Genomic DNA, 18,129 nt, shown 5'->3' on the forward strand with positions numbered 1-18,129 from the left:
TCTGATGTGCTACACTAACGTGGTTGAATGCGGCGGCAGGTATCCTAGTGGTTAAGGGCCAACTAGGTGAAAAATCTGTTAATGTGCCCTTAAGCAAGGCACTCAACCCTAATTGCTCCTGTAAATTGCTCTGGGTAATGTAATGAACGCTATGCATATCACATCTGATAACATTCGCAATACATATGCCTTATATAATGACATGCAGTACATTGTTCTCCCAGAGTTAATATGACAAATGGTGGAGGTTATAGTGAAGAATAGCCCCTTGGGACTTAGTATCTGACAAAGTACCTGTGCACAGCAAGCCACTCACACACATGTACTTACACACGTGCTCTCTCTCCCTCTCTCTCACCCTCTCTGTCATCCTGGCAACCCCTGCCTTGGAATGTCCAGGCATTATTAGTTTTCAGTGGTGACAATTCTGTGTGAGAGTGGGTTGTTTATAACTGAATACAAAGGCTCAGAGGGAATATTGCTTTTCTTCTCCCATGATTGTATCAAGTTTTTCACACATTTTTCATGATAATTTTCACCAATAAAGCATTCAGCACATGACATGCAATTTTCACCCACCCAAATAACTAACAAGTTCACACCACTCAACACTGAGTGAAAGATCAGAGATGGTTGGACTCATTAAGACACGGACAGCAGAGGACAGTCATTTAAACGATCAGGATTATCAGAACAACAGTGCAGTCATCTTGGGACTGGAGATACAGGCATAATAGTTTAGGATGACACCAATCACATCAACTTCTGTCCAAATGAAACAAAAATTGTGTACAGTTAAAAAAGAGACAACAATAACACTCAGCCAGAGACATTTTTCTACGACAACCACCCACAGAAGTACCCGATGCACAGATTAATTGTATTGCGATTCACTGATTATACAAATTGCATTGACTGGTTAAGTACTGTAAGTAGTAGGACATCGACAATAGCACACGTGTGCAAACAGTAGGAACATTCTATATGCTCTTAGCATACTATGATGGTACACATACCTACAGTATGTATGAGAACGATTCCGCTATCTATAGTGTGTTACAATCATTTGGGGTTGTGAGGGCAAACTAAGTTCTACAGATGCGAGTGATTGTAACAAATATATGTTTTTCTGTTGGAAAATGTTTCATTTTCTCTGGTACTGTATGTTACAATGCATAGAGGAAAGGAGGATAAACATGGCAAAAACAAACTTGATTCAGAAAAATATCAACACTGTGCTTCATCCCCAATATAATACTGACATCAATGTTTTAGAAAGTTAGTGCAGTCACATTTAGAGTGAATAAAACATAATGTCATGATGCTGTTCACACCTGATATCTTGCACCATGGAAATGGTAGACGTTTGTATAATATGTGCAATCAACCTCTCTCTTAATATTTGACCGGTAGGGTCGTTACATGGGAGGGGGAAAAGTGTCTTAACACAAAAAAATGCTGGGTTGTTTGGATGACCCAACTGCTAGGTTGCAGGCATTGGTTCACTTAGTTGGGTTGTTTTCTTTAAAAAGAGCGAGGTTGAGTTGTTGTTGTTGCTGGGTTATTGATGCTGGGTTATTGAGACCCAGCGGTCAGGTCAGAAGACTGGAAGTGCGACTACAGTAGGTAGGGCCGTGGTTTCATATAGTTATTTTTGGCCACCCGTGAGAGTAAACATCATTCCGGTTTATCTGTTCTGATATCAGAAGGTTACGGTTGTACACTGACACTTTAGTAGATTTAATGAAGCTTACAAAAGTCTAAGAGTTCCTTAAAAGCCTATGCAAAACCCAATGTTGGTATACTTACCACTATGTAACAATACGTACAAAATTATGTTATTAATAATACATTAGAATATGAAATGTGTATTTTCTTTAATGAAAATTGAAATTAGCTCTGTATTTAAGATTATGAACAATAATTACATTTATTTTCACTGGTGGCGAAAAATAACTATCTGAAACCCACACACCTAATAAGCCACGCCTCCTGAAAGTAACCTATGGATTACATATTAAAAGAGCTGTTCAACCCAGCATGAAAATGAATATAACCTAATTGATGGTTAAATGAACCCATGTTTGGGTAATCACAACAACCCAACATGCTAGGTTATTCACACAACCTAACTGGCTGGGTCAAAATAACCCAGCGTGTGTCCTGTCCAACATTTACCCAGCACTTCGTAACCAAATAACCCAAATTGGGTTGATTTTAACCCAGCATTTTTTAGAGGGAAGTGGTGTAATATATCCACCTCATAGAAATGTCACATCGTCCTGCGACTGCACCCATCGCCAGTGGGCATCATACCCCAGGTGCATCTTGCCGTTCATCTTGCAGGCATCTACGTCTATCTTGCCATTCTTATAGGGTTTGAGTTTGGGGCTCTGGCTTTTCCCCAGCTTTTCAGCCAGGCAGAACCGGGCTGAATCAGTAGGTCCTCGTGCTTGCCTGACTGCTTTATCCAGGGCGCCGTTGCTCTTACTGGGCTGCTGGGTTTGGCCGGGGTCCTTGGTATCCTTGGTGATGGTGGTTCCTTTCACTGCCTCTGTGGCCTTAGTCCAAATGGAAGACTCCTTATTTGGGACATCTGGCTTGACTTGGGGAGAGCCAGGATCAACAACTACCTTGCCCCCTGTGCCTTGTCCTACCCCAGCTCCAGGCCCAACCCCTGCCACAGCCACTGACCCTTCTCCAGCTCCAGCAACTCTCCCAGCCCCTGCCCCAGCCCCTCTCCCAGCCCCTGCCCCAGGCACTGCCCCAGCCCCTGTCCCGGTCCGAGTGGGCGTCACAGTCCCCAGTGGAGTAGAACACAGCACAGACTCAGAACTAGAAGGGCCGTACTCGTCCATGTCATCAGCAAGGGTGTCCAGATAACTGCCTATAGAGATGTTATCCAGCTTGTCGTTGAGGGGGTCCTGCAGGCTGCTCCAGCTGCCCCTCCAGGTGTCTCCTCCAGGGCCCTCTCCCAGGCTGTACTGGCTGCTGGTCAGACTGCTGCAGCGACTGGTCAGGGTGCCGCGCTCCTCCAGGAGCCACTTACATGCCTCGATCCCCTCGTGCACCGCCAGCAGCTGCTGCAGGATCTTCACGTCCATCGAGCGCAGGTGGGCCTATGGAGAAGAATAATACTTTATTGATACAGGAGAGGGGAGAGAAGAGATGGTGGGAGGAAAGCATCTGAGTCAGGAGAGAAGAGATGGTGGGAGGAAAGCATCTGAGTCAGGAGAGAAGAGATGGTGGGAGGAAAGCATCTGAGTCAGGAGAGAAGAGAGAAGAGATGGTGGGAGGAAAGTAACTGACTCAGGAGAGAGGATAGCAACAGACTCAGGAGAGAGGAGAGAAGAGATGGTGGGAAGAAAGCAACTGACTCAGGAGAGAGGAGAGAAGAGATGGTGGGAGGAAAGCAACGGACTCAGAAGAGAAGAGATGGCGGGAGGAAAGCAACAGACACAGGAGAGAGGAGAGTTTGTGGGAGGAAAGCAACGGATTCAGGAGAGAGGAGAGAATAGATGGTGGGAGGTAAGCAACTGACTCGGAAGAGAGGAGAGATGGTGGGAGGAAAGCAACTGATTCGGGAGAGAATAGATGGTGGGAGGTAAGCAACTGATTCGGGAGAGAGGAGAGAATAGATGGTGGGAGGTAAGCAACTGACTCAGGAGAGATGTAAGCAACTGACTCGGAAGAGAGAATAGATGGTGGGAGGTAAGCAACTGATTCGGGAGAGAGGAGAAAATAGACGGTGGGAGAAAAGCAACGGACTCAGGAGAGAGGAGATAGTGGGAGGAAAGCAACGGACTCAGGAGAGAGGAGATAGTGGGAGGAAAGCAACGGACTCAGGAGAGAGAAGATGGTGGGAGGAAAGCAACGGACTCAGGAGAGAGAAGATGGTGGGAGGAAAGCAACGGACTCAGGAGAGAGAAGATGGTGGGAGGAAAGCAACGGACTCAGGAGAGAGGAGATGGTGGGAGGAAAGCAACGGACTCAGGAGAGAGGAGATAGTGGGAGGAAAGCAACGGACTCAGGAGAGAGGAGATAGTGGGAGGAAAGCAACGGACTCAGGAGAGAGGAGATGGTGGGAGGAAAGCAACTGACTCAGGAGAGAGAAGATAGTGGGAGGAAAGCAACAGACTCAGGAGAGAGGAGATGGTGGGAGGAAAGCAATGGACTCAGGAGAGAGAAGATAGTGGGAGGAAAGCAATGGTTTTGGGAGAGAAGAGATGGTGGGAGGAAAGCAACTGACTCAGGAGAGAAGAGACGGTGGGAGGAAAGCAACTGACTCAGGAGAGAGAAGATAGTGGGAGGAAAGCAACGGACTCAGGAGAGAGGAGATGGTGGGAGGAAAGCAATGGACTCAGGAGAGAGAAGATAGTGGGAGGAAAGCAATGGTTTTGGGAGAGAAGAGATGGTGGGAGGAAAGCAACTGACTCAGGAGAGAAGAGACGGTGGGAGGAAAGAAACTGACTCAGGAGAGAGAAGACGGTGGGAGGAAAGCATCTGAGTCAGGAGAGAAGAGATGGTGGGAGGAAAGCATCTGAGTCAGGAGAGAAGAGATGGTGGGAGGAAAGCATCTGAGTCAGGAGAGAAGAGATGGTGGGAGGAAAGCAATGGATTTGTGAGAGAAGAGATGGTGGGAGGAAAGCAACTGACTCAGGAGAGAAGAGATGGTGGGAGGAAAGCAACTGACTCAGGAGAGAAGAGATGGTGGGAGGAAAGCAACTGACTCAGGAGAGAAGAGATGGTGGGAGGAAAGCATCTGAGTCAGGAGAGAGGAGATGGTGGGAGGAAAGCATCTGAGTCAGGAGAGAAGAGATGGTGGGAGGAAAGCATCTGAGTCAGGAGAGAAGAGATGGTGGGAGGAAAGCATCTGAGTCAGGAGAGAAGAGATGGTGGGAGGAAAGCAATGGATTTGGGAGAGAAGAGATGGTGGGAGGAAAGCAACTGACTCAGGAGAGAAGAGATGGTGGGAGGAAAGCAACTGACTCAGGAGAGAAGAGATGGTGGGAGGAAAGAAACTGACTAAGGAGAGAAGAGATGGTGGGAGGAAAGCATCTGAGTCAGGAGAGAAGAGATGGTGGGAGGAAAGCATCTGAGTCAGGAGAGAAGAGATGGTGGGAGGAAAGCATCTGAGTCAGGAGAGAAGAGATGGTGGGAGGAAAGCATCTGAGTCAGGAGAGAAGAGATGGTGGGAGGAAAGCATCTGAGTCAGGAGAGAAGAGATGGTGGGAGGAAAGCATCTGAGTCAGGAGAGAAGGGAGCTGTGAGAGCAGTGGGAAAGAGAAAGAAGATAGGGAGATGGAGGATGGAGGATGGAGGATGGAGGGGTAAGAGGAAGATAGGAGAGGAGCAAGGTGAGAGAATGAGGTGAGAGAATAGAGGAGGAATAAGAGGAAGGAGAAGTAAGGTAATGGTAAGGGAAGATATGTGGGACCAGATGATTTTTTCAAAGGTGAGGGAAGATGGGAGGTGGAACAGATGAAGCCAGGAGAGTAGATATACGTTTTAAAATAATAATGAATGTGCAACACAGTACGTGGGAAAAAATACGAAAATATAGGCTGGGAGATTAATTTAGTAGCAGAGTGGTGGGAGATGAATGTTGTAGCAGGGTGGTGGGAGATGAATGTTGTAGCAGGGTGGTGGGAGATGAATGTTGTAGCAGGGTGGTGGGAGATGAATGTAGTAGCAGGGTGGTGGGAGATGAATGTTGTAGCAGGGTGGTGGGAGATGAATGTTGTAGCAGGGTGGAGGGAGATTAATGTTGTAGCAGGGTGGAGGGAGATGAATGTTGTAGCAGGGTGGAGGGAGATGAATGTTGTAGCAGGGTGGTGGGAGATGAATGTTGTAGCAGGGTGGTGGGAGATGAATGTAGTAGCAGGGTGGTGGGAGATTAATGTTGTAGCAGGGTGGTGGGAGATGAATGTAGTAGCAGGGTGGTGGGAGATGAATGTAGTAGCAGGGTGGTGGGAGATGAATGTAGTAGCAGGGTGGTGGGAGATGAATGTAGTAGCAGGGTGGTGGGAGATGAATGTAGTAGCAGGGTGGTGGGAGATGAATGTAGTAGCAGGGTGGTGGGAGATGAATGTTGTAGCAGGGTGGTGGGAGATGAATGTTGTAGCAGGGTGGAGGAATATGAATGTTGTAGCAGGGTGGTGGGAGATGAATGTTGTAGCAGGGTGGAGGGAGATGAATGTTGTAGCAGGGTGGAGGGAGATGAATGTTGTAGCAGGGTGGTGGGAGATGAATGTTGTAGCAGGGTGGAGGGAGATGAATGTTGTAGCAGGGTGGTGGGAGATGAATGTTGTAGCAGGGTGGTGGGAGATGAATGTTGTAGCAGGGTGGTGGGAGATGAATGTTGTAGCAGGGTGGTGGGAGATGAATGTTGTAGCAGGGTGGTGGGAGATGAATGTTGTAGCAGGGTGGTGGGAGATGAATGTTGTAGCAGGGTGGTGGGAGATGAATGTTGTAGCAGGGTGGAGGGAGATGAATGTTGTAGCAGGGTGGTGGGAGATGAATGTTGTAGCAGGGTGGAGGGAGATGAATGTTGTAGCAGGGTGGTGGGAGATGAATGTTGTAGCAGGGTGGAGGGAGATTAATGTTGTAGCAGGGTGGTGGGAGATGAATGTTGTAGCAGGGTGGCGGGAGATTAATGTTGTAGCAGGGTGGCAGGAGATAAATGTTGTAGCAGGGTGGCGGGAGATGAATGTTGTAGCAGGGTGGAGGGAGATGAATGTTGTAGCAGGGTGGTGGGAGATTAATGTTGTAGCAGGGTGGTGGGAGATGAATGTTGTAGCAGGGTGGTGGGAGATGAATGTTGTAGCAGGGTGGTGGGAGATGAATGTTGTAGCAGGGTGGTGGGAGATGAATGTTGTAGCAGGGTGGTGGGAGATGAATGTTGTAGCAGGGTGGTGGGAGATGAATGTTGTAGCAGGGTGGTGGGAGATGAATGTTGTAGCAGGGTGGTGGGAGATGAATGTTGTAGCAGGGTGGTGGGAGATGAATGTTGTAGCAGGGTGGTGGGAGATTAATGTTGTAGCAGGGTGGAGGGAGATGAAAGTTGTAATTAATCAGAAATAATTTGGCACCACTGCTTTTAATGCGTGTAGGAGGGATGTTGAATAAGCCAGGGATAAATAAGAGGAAAACAACAGTGCTGCGGTGATGGAAAATCCAACAGAATACATTAGCAGAGATGTGCTACAGTCCAGTCAGGAACTAGGGCCAAGAGGTAATATATGGTAATGAGATTTATGGCTTGGCCCAACTGACTGACTGACTGACTCACTCACTCTCTCTCGCTCTCAGTCCCAGGGTTAGCAGAGATAACTGCCAACTGGATACACCACACTCCTAGAATGCAACTCAGTCACTGTGATATGCCTATCGCACTTCCAATTGCCTAGAGTTCCAGGACAGTGGATAAAACAGAGTCACCAAAATCTTAAAGATCATTGACCTCTGACCTTTTTCAGTCTTTGTGTACCTCTCTCGTTGACCCCACTGCACCACCCCTCATGACCCTGCAGGTCAAGTCATTAAAAAAGCATCCAAGTGGAACCTATTGATTGATTTCTCTGGCCTACAACCACTTTTCTTTCAAATGTGGTTACTGCACAATGTACATGCCTGGACCTTTCTGTCTCTGTATCTCCCAGCTGGAGCAATACATAAATCATATGTATATAGATTAGTCATATATCTCTGTCAGGCTGCATCATTATAGCTCATAACTATAATCGCAAAAAGCTCATTTGGTAATACACTGCAGAAGGGGCCAACATGATACATGTGACGGATAGGTATAATATAGGAAACATAGACATACTAGAGATGATCTTCCAATAATACAAATCACACTGGATATTGTTTCATCAATCTGAATGCCCTTTCAGTGAACTACTGTCAATCCAGCGAAACAAAGGAAATGGTGATGGGATAACACTGCATTAGAGTACCCTTCTTTGGCCCTATACTATCCAGTCCAAAGTGTTTGTGTCCTTGCCAACTCAGCTCCACTCCTCCCAGCCTGGGGCAGAGACCAGGAGACACAGGCCATCCGGAACAGAACAAGAGATGAGGCAGAAAGTAACAGCTTTCTCAGTCAGCAGAGCTTGTGTATAGGAGGGGGAGGAGGAAAAAGAGAAAGCGGAGGAGGAGGGAGACGGCACCCATCTCTCTCGTTCTTCCTATCTCTCCCTCTCTCAGTAAATGAGCTGAATGAGCTATAGTTGTTCTGCTGATGCCAAAGCCACGCTGACTGACTGGCTGTATGCTCTGCTGTAGTAATGAGTTAGTCTGACGCTGTGAGCACAAATCACCAGACAAAAGACCAAAACACAGGAAGCGAGAGAGGGAATGCAAAGCTAAAGCCAGGCTGCAAGATGGGAAATAACAACATATACTACATGCCTCTCTCTCTTTTAAGATCTGCATCTATGAATGTATAAGATTAATTATATTGCAGATATTGCACACACACCAAAATAACAAAGGGGAGAGGGATAGACAGCAACAGAGATTGGGAAGAGGCAGAAAAATCAATGAGAAAGATCTACAATATAACCACTGTTTGCATGTATTATGCTGAGGTAAAGTATATGTCTAGCATCCTGGGAATTAGACATCAGGGCTGGGGTTTGGGCTGGGTTGGGGTTGTTGAGATTAGGGGGTGTAGCTGGCAGAGTCTGAGTGAGAGACTAATGAGCGTAGCTGTAAATATTATTCCCATAGGTCACCACCCTGCTGATGAGGTTCAGGGCCGGCTGTGTACTAAACCTACCAGGGTGTCTGTGTACTGCTCTGCATACTGCATGTCTCTGTACAGTATGTATGTACATGCCTATTGGTGTACCGGGCATCTCATAAAATGCCATATCTACAGGTATGTGTAACAAACGGTGTATTTATAGTATGCATTGGTCGAAGCTCAATGTTAAATCCAATATCGATGAAAATGCATAAATCAACTTGACTGGAGGTACACAACACACTCCCTGCCTCTTGTCATGAGCCGTCCAACCGTTACCAAGAACCGCATACTGGATTTTTCAGCAAAGTCTTTAACAATTTAGTTTTCATAGTATTTTCTATGTCTACCTAGCTCAAATTCTAGACATCACATTAAAACGAGACTATAGCGTCCATAAAGTGAGTGAGTGAGAAAAATGGTTGCAAATACCAGAGCCCATGTGTGTCTGCGAGTAGGAGTGACATAGCGATAGTCTTTAATTTTGCGCAGATGTAGGATATACACTTAAAATGAAAATATCTAGGTATTTTTTCCAATCATGGAACGGTGCTAACCCTATATCAAACACAACGATCTGAGCTCGATCTATGTGTGGAAGGGTAGAGAGGGGCAGAGGTGTTTGTTTGGAAGGGGTAGGGAGTGAGAGTACGTATCTGTTGACAAAAATGTAGAATTCCTACTACCGCCCGTTGTTGTGGGTCACAATCCTTCGTAGAAGTCTTTATATTATTCTGCGTATGAATAGTCAATTGTGGTAACACACACACACCAAACCTTTGACAGGTACTATTTTTTACATTGTAGAATAATAGTGAAGACATCACAACTATGAAATAACACATATGAATCATGTAGTAACTAAAAATGTTAAACAAATCAAAACATAATTAAATTTTTGAGATTCTATAAATTAGCCACCCTTTGCCTTGATGACATCTTTGCACACTTTTGGCATTCTATCAACCAGCTTCATGAGGTAGTCACCTGGAATGCATTTCATTTAACAGGTTAGCCTTGTTAAAAGTACATTTGATGAATTTCTTTCCTTCATAATGTATTTGAGCCAATCAATTGTGATGTGACAAGGTAGGGTTGGTATACAAGATGGCGTAGCAGTCAGACATCTTTGTCCTTCATCTTGTCGTATATATATTTTTATATATTTTTCTTTGCATATCTTTTTTTAGATTTTTCTAAACCTCAACTTCAAAATACTCTCCTGCAACCCACCTCATCCAATGTGGTGTGGATCTGTTTTTTCTAAAGTATTTTTATTTACCTCGGAACCGGAATCCCCCAACAGAAGCTAGCCAGCTCACTAGCAAGTAGTCAGCTAACCACTGATAGCGGTCATCAGCTAACCTTTAGCTCGGGAAGCTCTCGCCAGTTTGTACAACGCGACTCAAACCAGAGCATACCGGACCTATTTTCTCTACATATCCCCGGATTCTGGACCTTTTCACCTGGATCACCGCAGCTAGCTAGCTGCTATCCGAGTGACTACTCCTGGCTAACGTCTGTCCCAAAGCAAGCACCAATTAGCCTGGAGCTAGCCAATGCTAGGCCCATTCTCCCGGCTAGCTGAGGAGGCCCATCAGCCACTCCTGGGCTACGATACCCGGACCCCTTCTACTGCCGGTACGGGGCACAGAACCCTGCCGATCCTTCACGACTGGACTACGATGTAATCTGCTCGAGGGGGTACTCAACTGGCCCCTACATCGCGACGTCCCCTGAATGCCCTTATGCTAGCCTCGGCCCGCTAGCCACGGCCCGCTGGCTGTCTAGAGCATATTGGCCTGTTAGCCGAATAGATCCATCGGCCAATTTCTTGGGCAACTATACCTATTTTGCCAATTGAACTTGGACCCCTCTGCTACTCGGAACCCTACTAATCCATCACAACTGGTCTGTCAACGTCACCCCACGCGGAGGCTAAAATAGACTTTCCTCCGTCGAGACGTCCTTCTAAGGCCCTTCTGCTAGCCCCGGCCTGCTAGATGTCTGAATCGCCGTGTCTCTAGCCAGCCCAACCACTCACTGGACCCCTATGATCACCCGGCTACGCATGCCTCTCCCAAATATCAATATGCCTTGTCCATTACTCATTACTGTCCTGGCTTGTGATTATTGTCTTATTTCACCGTAGAGCCTCTAGCCCTGCTCAATATGCCTTAACCAACCATTTAGTTCCACCTCCCACATATGAGGTGACATCACCTGGTTTAAACATCGCTAGAGACAATATCTCTCTCATCATCACTCAATGCCTAGGTTTACTTCCAATGTACTCACATCCTACCATAACTTTGTCTGAACATTATGCCTTGAACCTATCCTATCGCGCCTAGAAACCTGCTCCTTTTACTCTCTGTTCCGAACGTACTAGACAACCATTTCTGATAGGCTTTAGCCGTACCCTTATCCTACTTCTCATCTGTTCCTCTGGTGATGTAGAGGCCCTGCAGTGCCTAGCTCCACTCCTACTCCCCAGGTGCTCTCATTTGTTGACTTCTGTAACTGTAAAAGCCTTGGTTTCATGCATGTTAACATTAGAAGCCTCCTCCCTAAGTTTGTTTTATTCACTGCTTTAGCACACTCTGCCAACCTGGATGTCCTAGCTGTGTCTGAATCCTGGCTGATGAAGGCCACCAAAAACCCTGAAATTTCCATCCCTAACTATAACATTTTCCGATAAGATAGAACTGCCAAAGGGGGCGGTGTTGCAATCTACTGCAGAGATAGCCTGCAAAGTTCTGTCTTACTATCCAGGTCGGTACCCAAACAATTCGAGCTACTTCTTTTAAAAATCCACCTTTTCTCAGAAACAAGTCTCTCACCGTTGCCGCGTGCTATAGACCACCCTCTGCCCCCAGCTGTGCCCTGGACACCATATGAGAATTGATTGCCCTCCATCTATCTTCAGAGCTCGTGCTGCTAGGTGACCTAAACTGGGAAATGCTTAACACCCCGGCCATCCTACAATCTAAGCTTGATGCCCTCAATCTCACTCAAATGATCAATGAACCCACCAGGTACAACCCCAAATCCGTAAACACGGGCACCCTCATAGATAGCATCCTAACCAACTTGCCCTCCAAATACACCTCTGCTGTTTTCAACCAAGATCTCAGCGATCAATGCCTCATTGCCTGGATCCGTAATGGGTCTGCGGTCAAACGACCAGCCCTCATCACTGTCAAACACTCCCTAAAACACTTCAGTGAGCAGGCCTTTCTAATCGACCTGGCCCGGGTATCCTGGAAGGATATTGACCTCATCCAGTCAGTAGAGGATGCCTGGTTATTCTTCAAAAGTCATTTCCTCACCATCTTCAATGAGCATGCCCCATTCAAAAAATGTAGAACCAGGAACAGATATAGCCCTTGATTCTCTCCAGACCTGATTGCCCTTGACCAGAACAAAAACATCCTGTGGCGTTCTGCATTAGCATCGAATAGCCCCCGTGATATGCAACTTTTCAGGGAAGTCAGGAACCAATGTACATAGGCAATTAGGAAAGCTAAGGCAAACTTTTTCAAGCAGAAATTTCCATCCTGTAGCACAAATTCAAAAAAGTTCTGGGACACTGTAAAGTCCATGGAGAATAAGAGCACCTCCACCCAGGTGCCCACTGCATTGAGGCTAGGAAACACTGTCACCACCAATAAATCCACTATAATTGAGAAATTCAATAAGTATTTTTCTACGGCTGGCCATGCTTTCCACCTGGCTACCCCTACCCCGATCAACAACCCTCCAACCCCCACAGCAACTTGCCCAAGCCTCCCAATTTCTCCTTCACCCAAATCCAGATAGCCGATGTTCTGAAAGTGTTGCAAAATCTGGACCCTTACAAATCAGCCGGGCTTTACAATCTGGACCCTCTCTTTCTAAAATTATCTGCCGAAATTGTTGCAACCCTGTTAAGGGAATTTTTATCAATGATGACTAATTATGTATACATTTCAATCAGGACTGACTAATCAGAATACTATTATGTTACTGTATATGTACTAATCCGAATACTATTATGTTACTGTATATGTACTAATCCGAATACTATTATGTTACTGTATATGTACTAATCAGAATACTATTATGTTACTGTATATGTATGAATTTTCTTTCTTAATCTTAGTACTGAATATAATGTGTGTGAATGAATCAAGGATTAGAACAATGACGGTCTGTTCCTTGGTAGGAATGAATGAACTAAATCTTCAGACTGGCTAGAATGCTTATCTACACCGGAAAACCTTGGCTCAGCCGTAAATTATATTAAATTGGTAGGGAGACGGATGTGGGAAGGCTTGAGATACAGCCTTTGTACTGGAACGGAGATGGCACGGGTTGGTGCTGAAACTAATGACGTCATTTTCAGTTTATAACCTGTGGTAAACTGTATAGTATTCAGTACTCTCGTGAATAAAGGCTGCTATTTGACTTTAAGACCGGGCTCTGTCGATCTCTATAAAATAAGGGTCATACAAATTCTTATGAATTGACAGAGTGTTTAATTTTAATTGGGAATTAAAACAGAGGAATTAAATTCCTGTAACAAACCCCTATTACTAGCCTGTTCCACCTCTCGTTTGTATCATCTGAGATTCCCAAAGATTGGAAAGCTGCTGCGGTCATTCCCCATCTTCAAAGGGGGAGACACTCTAGACCCAAACTTAGTAAGCCACCAATTGTGCAAGTTCTCCGACTTAAAAAGATGAGACAGGCCTATAATTTTCATCATAGGTACACTTCACCTATGACAGACAAAATGGAAAAAAAAATCCAGAAAATCACATTTTAGGATTTTTAATGAATTTACTTGCAAATTATGGTGGAAAATAAGTGTGGTGGAAAATAAGTATGCTTGTGTTTCTTGGCCCATGCTTTGCTGGTGACACTGTCTGTGATTTATTTAGAATTCAAGGCACACTTAATCAGCATGGCTACCACAGCATTCTGCAGCGATATGCCATCCCATTTTGTCCAACAAGACAATGAAGCAACACACCTCCAGGCTGTGTAAGAGCTATTTGACCAAGAAGGAGAGTGATGGGATGAGTTGGACCACAGAGTTAAGGAAAAGCAGCCAACAAGCACTCAGCATATGTGGGAACTCCTTCAAGACTGTTGGAAAAACATTAGAGGTGAAGCTGATTGAGAGAATGCAAACCTGTCATCAAGGTGTCTACTTTGAAGAATCTAGAATATCAAATATAAACTTTATTGGTTACTACATGATTCCATATATGTTATTTCATAGTTTTGATGTCTTCACTATTATTCTACAATGTATAAAATAAAAAAATTAAGAAAAACCCTCGAATGAGTAGGTGTGTCTAAACGTTTGACTGGTACTGTATATATTTACAAATAATATATATATGGGGGGATTGGAAATGATGCAGACAATTGCATTGATAGAAGCAAATCTATCTCCAATACTAAAGCTGATCTAGTTTGTAGGTGCAACAGTTTCTATTGAATTTATAATTTAAATCGCTCCCACATTATCATTTCTGGGGGCGAAGGACAGTGTCTGTCTACCAGTGTAAGGCTAGCTAGCTACCGTTGTAGTCGCCCCCCCCCCCCTTCATCTAAACCATCACCAGTTGGCATCCAACGTTATTGTGCATTAAAGCCACCTACTGTAATGGAGCGCCCCTGCTTCTCCTAAATTATAAAGAGGCGTTCCTGCAGGTGCAGGAATACCCACATACAGGAACGCCCAGAATTGCGGACTGCAATTGCACCCTTCTCAATGCACATGTAAGTAGCACATCGGCTGTGCATTGCAGTGAGCGTACACATGCTAGCTAGCCAATTAGCTAGATCAACATATGAGACAGACACATCACTGTTCGAGCATCCAGAACAAATTCCAGCCCTAACCTTATGAATAATTAATTAATTACACCCTCCTCTGTCAATGCGATTTCCTTCATACAATTTTAATCCAAATTTGCGCTGACTGTGTCAAGTTACTTTTCAGTTTGTTCCCAGAAACCCAGTATGCAAAATTACGTTTAAAATATGTATTTTCCAGACTTTGAAGTTAGGTTAATTTTAGGTTCTGAATTAAAGTTTTCAGGAGGTTTAAAATATATATTTTATGGACGTTGAAATTAAAACCATTCGTAACGTTGAAAATACGCATTTTCCGGTTCTGAATGAATGTAGGAAAGACTTGCTTCACTTTTTTTTTACTGCAATGTACTGCACTTTGCTGTGCTGTACTGCAGTAGTTCTCAAACATCTCCCCGGGGACCCCCAGACATTTCACAATTTTGCTGTAGCTCTGAACTAGCTATTCAAGAGCTTGAGGATTAGTTGACAAGTTGAATCAGGTGTGCTAGCTCTGGAATAGATCAATTACATGGAATGGCCTGGGGTCCCCATGGAGAGGTTTGAGAACCATTCCTCTATTGCACAAAACGTTGCTGTCCAAACTTGTGAAGCATGGATGTCGGGACAGGACCAAAAGTCTACCTCCATGGACGAGATCCCCTAAATAAAAACACTTCGATAAAGCTACAACTTTTGTAACAGATTAGGAGAATTAGGTTAAGGATAGGAAAATGATGAAATGCGGACCAGACCGGATACGTCGCGTGTGCGAGTGTCGCAAAATCAATTTTGAAATCCATGTTATTCAATTATTGCACCCACACTGCTCGTGTCTGCGAGGCAATTCCACAAGGGCTAAAATAGAAGTCGTTCCTATTTCTGACGCAGATCACGCTGAAAGTCATCTCCTCATTGGTTTATAGAAGCAGGTACCCATGTGCCATCTCCTCATTGGTTATACCCACGTGGGTGATTGAAAGACGAACTTTGTTGCCGGTTGTCGTGGTAATACAATGAAAGTTTAGATGCGATCACCATATAAGTTCAAAGATGAAAAAGCCTGGAAGGAGGAGAGATGAAGAGAATCGATTAATTGTCGAAGTAGAGGTCCTTGTGCATTTCAGGTAAAATAACAACTCAATGTTTATATCCCAGGACAAATTAGCTAGTAACAGCAAGCTAGTAAAAAAGACAAATTAACGTTAGCTAGCAAGTGCAAGCTAGCTTGCTAAATTGCAATACATGTTTAATGCTTTTCAACCTGTCCCCAAATTAATGTCATTGGTTCAGAGTTTGTTTTGATATTTTAACATGCGTGCCGTGATCGCGTTTGGTGTGGAGGGGCAAAATACATTTATGCACGATAGCGCTCGATGGCGCACGCGCGCAGCCGGTTTGGGTTCCGTGTAAGGGTTTGAAAAAATGCTCTCCTAACCTCCCACGAAAAGTAACTTGTATCAAAGTGGTGTGTTTTTTGTTTTTTCAAAGTGGAGTGCCATCCATGGAAAGTTGAAATCAAGTCTGGACCTAGACCCGGCGCCAGGATAAAGTGACTTAGGGGCTAGTAACATTTTTGGGGTTTTGCATTGGAATTATATTGAATTCTGCTTACAGTATATAATCACCCTATACTACAATAAAGATAAAGTTAAAATGTCGAGACTCCAAAATCACTGAGTGCTTTTGAAGTCTGTAGCCCATCTCTGCCGCGCTGTATCAGCACAATAGAGGGCGCACTACAGCTAGTCCATTTTGGTAATGAATATAGGCTACAAGCTAGATAGGGCAATTAATCTATTACAAACAACCATTGTGAATATAGCCATACACACAGCTGTCATAACAAAATAATACAAACTAAATAGCCTAGTTATTCATGCATGCAAAAAAAATACTGAATAGCAGTTTTGCTTAGAATACTGACAACTGGGAATGCGAACGAACGCAAACAGAAGAAAACAGCAGTACCAAGAGGTAGGCCTAGTAAACAAAATATCAGATCGATTAAGGCATGACACAATCTATATTTAGGATAGTTACATTAACAGTAAACAAACGCAGCAAGCAAAAGGCGAATGGAGATCCAAATAACCAAAACATAAGCTACAGCCTACTACAGTGAGATGCAGCCATGTACAGCTGTCTTGCCAAATAAATATGCCTATAAAGGCATGATTCTAACATGGAAAATCATGCCTCTGGCTCATGAGTTAAGCAACATGTTGTGATATGGCACAATACAATTATGTGTGTCAAATTCGACCCACGTAATCAATTAAGCAATGCCAACATGTTTCCAATACATACAGTTCCATTTACAGCAACAACAACCTATAGGCTACCAAAACTACCATTCTAATATGTAGCCTATCTATTTCTATGATGAAACATCCCGATATGTACTCACAGTGCATTCTGAAAGTATTCAGACTCATTGACTTTTTCCACATTTTGTTACGTTACAGACTTATTTTAAAATGGATTTTATCAATCTACACACAATACCCCGAAATGACAAAGTGAAAACAGGTTTTTAGAAATGTTTGCAAATGTATTACAAATAAAAAACTGAAATACCTTATTTACATAGGTATTCAGACCCTTTGCTATGAGACTCAAAATTGAGCTCAGGTGCATCCCGTTTCCATTGATCATCTTTGAGATGTTTCTACAACTTCATTGCGGTCCACCTGTGGTAAATTCAATTGATTGGACATGATTTGGAAAGGCACACACCTGAAGATATAATGTCCCACAGTTGACAGTGCATGTCAGAGAAAAAACCATGCCATGAGGTCTTTGGAATTGTCCGTAGAGCTCCGAGGCAGGATTGTGTCCAGGCACAGATCTGGGGATGGACACCAAAACATTTCTGCAGCATTGAAAGTCCCCAAGAACACAGTGGGCTCCATCATTTTTAAATGGAAGAAGTTTGGTACCACAAAGAGTCTTAATAGAGCTGGCCAAACTGAGCAATCAGTTTGAGCCTTGGTCAGGGAGGTCACTCTGAAGCAGCTCCAGAGTTCCTCTGTGCAGGTTGGAGAAACTTCCAGAAGAACAACCATCTCTGCAGCACTCCACCAATCAGGCCTTTATGGTAGAGTGGCCAGAAGGAAGCCACTCCTCAGTAGAAGGCACATGATAGCCTACTTGGAGTTTGCCAAAAGGCACCTAAAGGACTCTTAGATCATGAGAAACAAGATTCTCTGGTCTGATGAAACCAAGATTGGACTCTTTGGCCTGAATGTCAAACTGTTGGAAACCTGGCACCATCCCTATGGTGAAGCAAGGTGGTGGCAGCATCATGCTGTGGGGATGTTTTCAGCAGCAGGGACTGAGAGACTAGTCAGGATCAAGGGAAAGATGAGCAGAGCAAAGTACAGAGAGATACTTGATGAAAACCTGCTCCAGAGCGCTCAGGACCTTAGACTAAGCACTTAACCAAGCCAATGCAGGAGTGGCTTCAGGACAAGTCTGTGAATGTCCTTAAGTGGCCCAGCCAGAGCCGGGACTTAAACCTGATC

The 18,129-nt window shown here is 44.5% G+C and overlaps 1 protein-coding gene across 1 annotated transcript in view; it reads right to left on the reverse strand.

Moving 5' to 3' along the window:
- Positions 1–718: 718 nt before the first annotated feature.
- Positions 719–18,129, reverse strand: part of LOC139410260 (leucine rich adaptor protein 1) — a 30,462-nt gene continuing 13,051 nt past the window's right edge. The window contains exons 2-3 of the mRNA XM_071155733.1: positions 2,759–3,119; positions 719–2,614 (exon numbers count right to left, since the gene is read on the reverse strand). Coding sequence (XP_071011834.1) covers positions 2,262–2,614; positions 2,759–3,119 — 714 coding nt within the window. The 3' untranslated portion in view covers positions 719–2,261. The remainder of the gene's footprint in view (positions 2,615–2,758; positions 3,120–18,129) is intronic.

The sequence above is a fragment of the Oncorhynchus clarkii genome, chromosome 5, assembly GCF_045791955.1.
Source record: "Oncorhynchus clarkii lewisi isolate Uvic-CL-2024 chromosome 5, UVic_Ocla_1.0, whole genome shotgun sequence".
Lineage (NCBI taxonomy): Eukaryota > Metazoa > Chordata > Actinopteri > Salmoniformes > Salmonidae > Oncorhynchus > Oncorhynchus clarkii.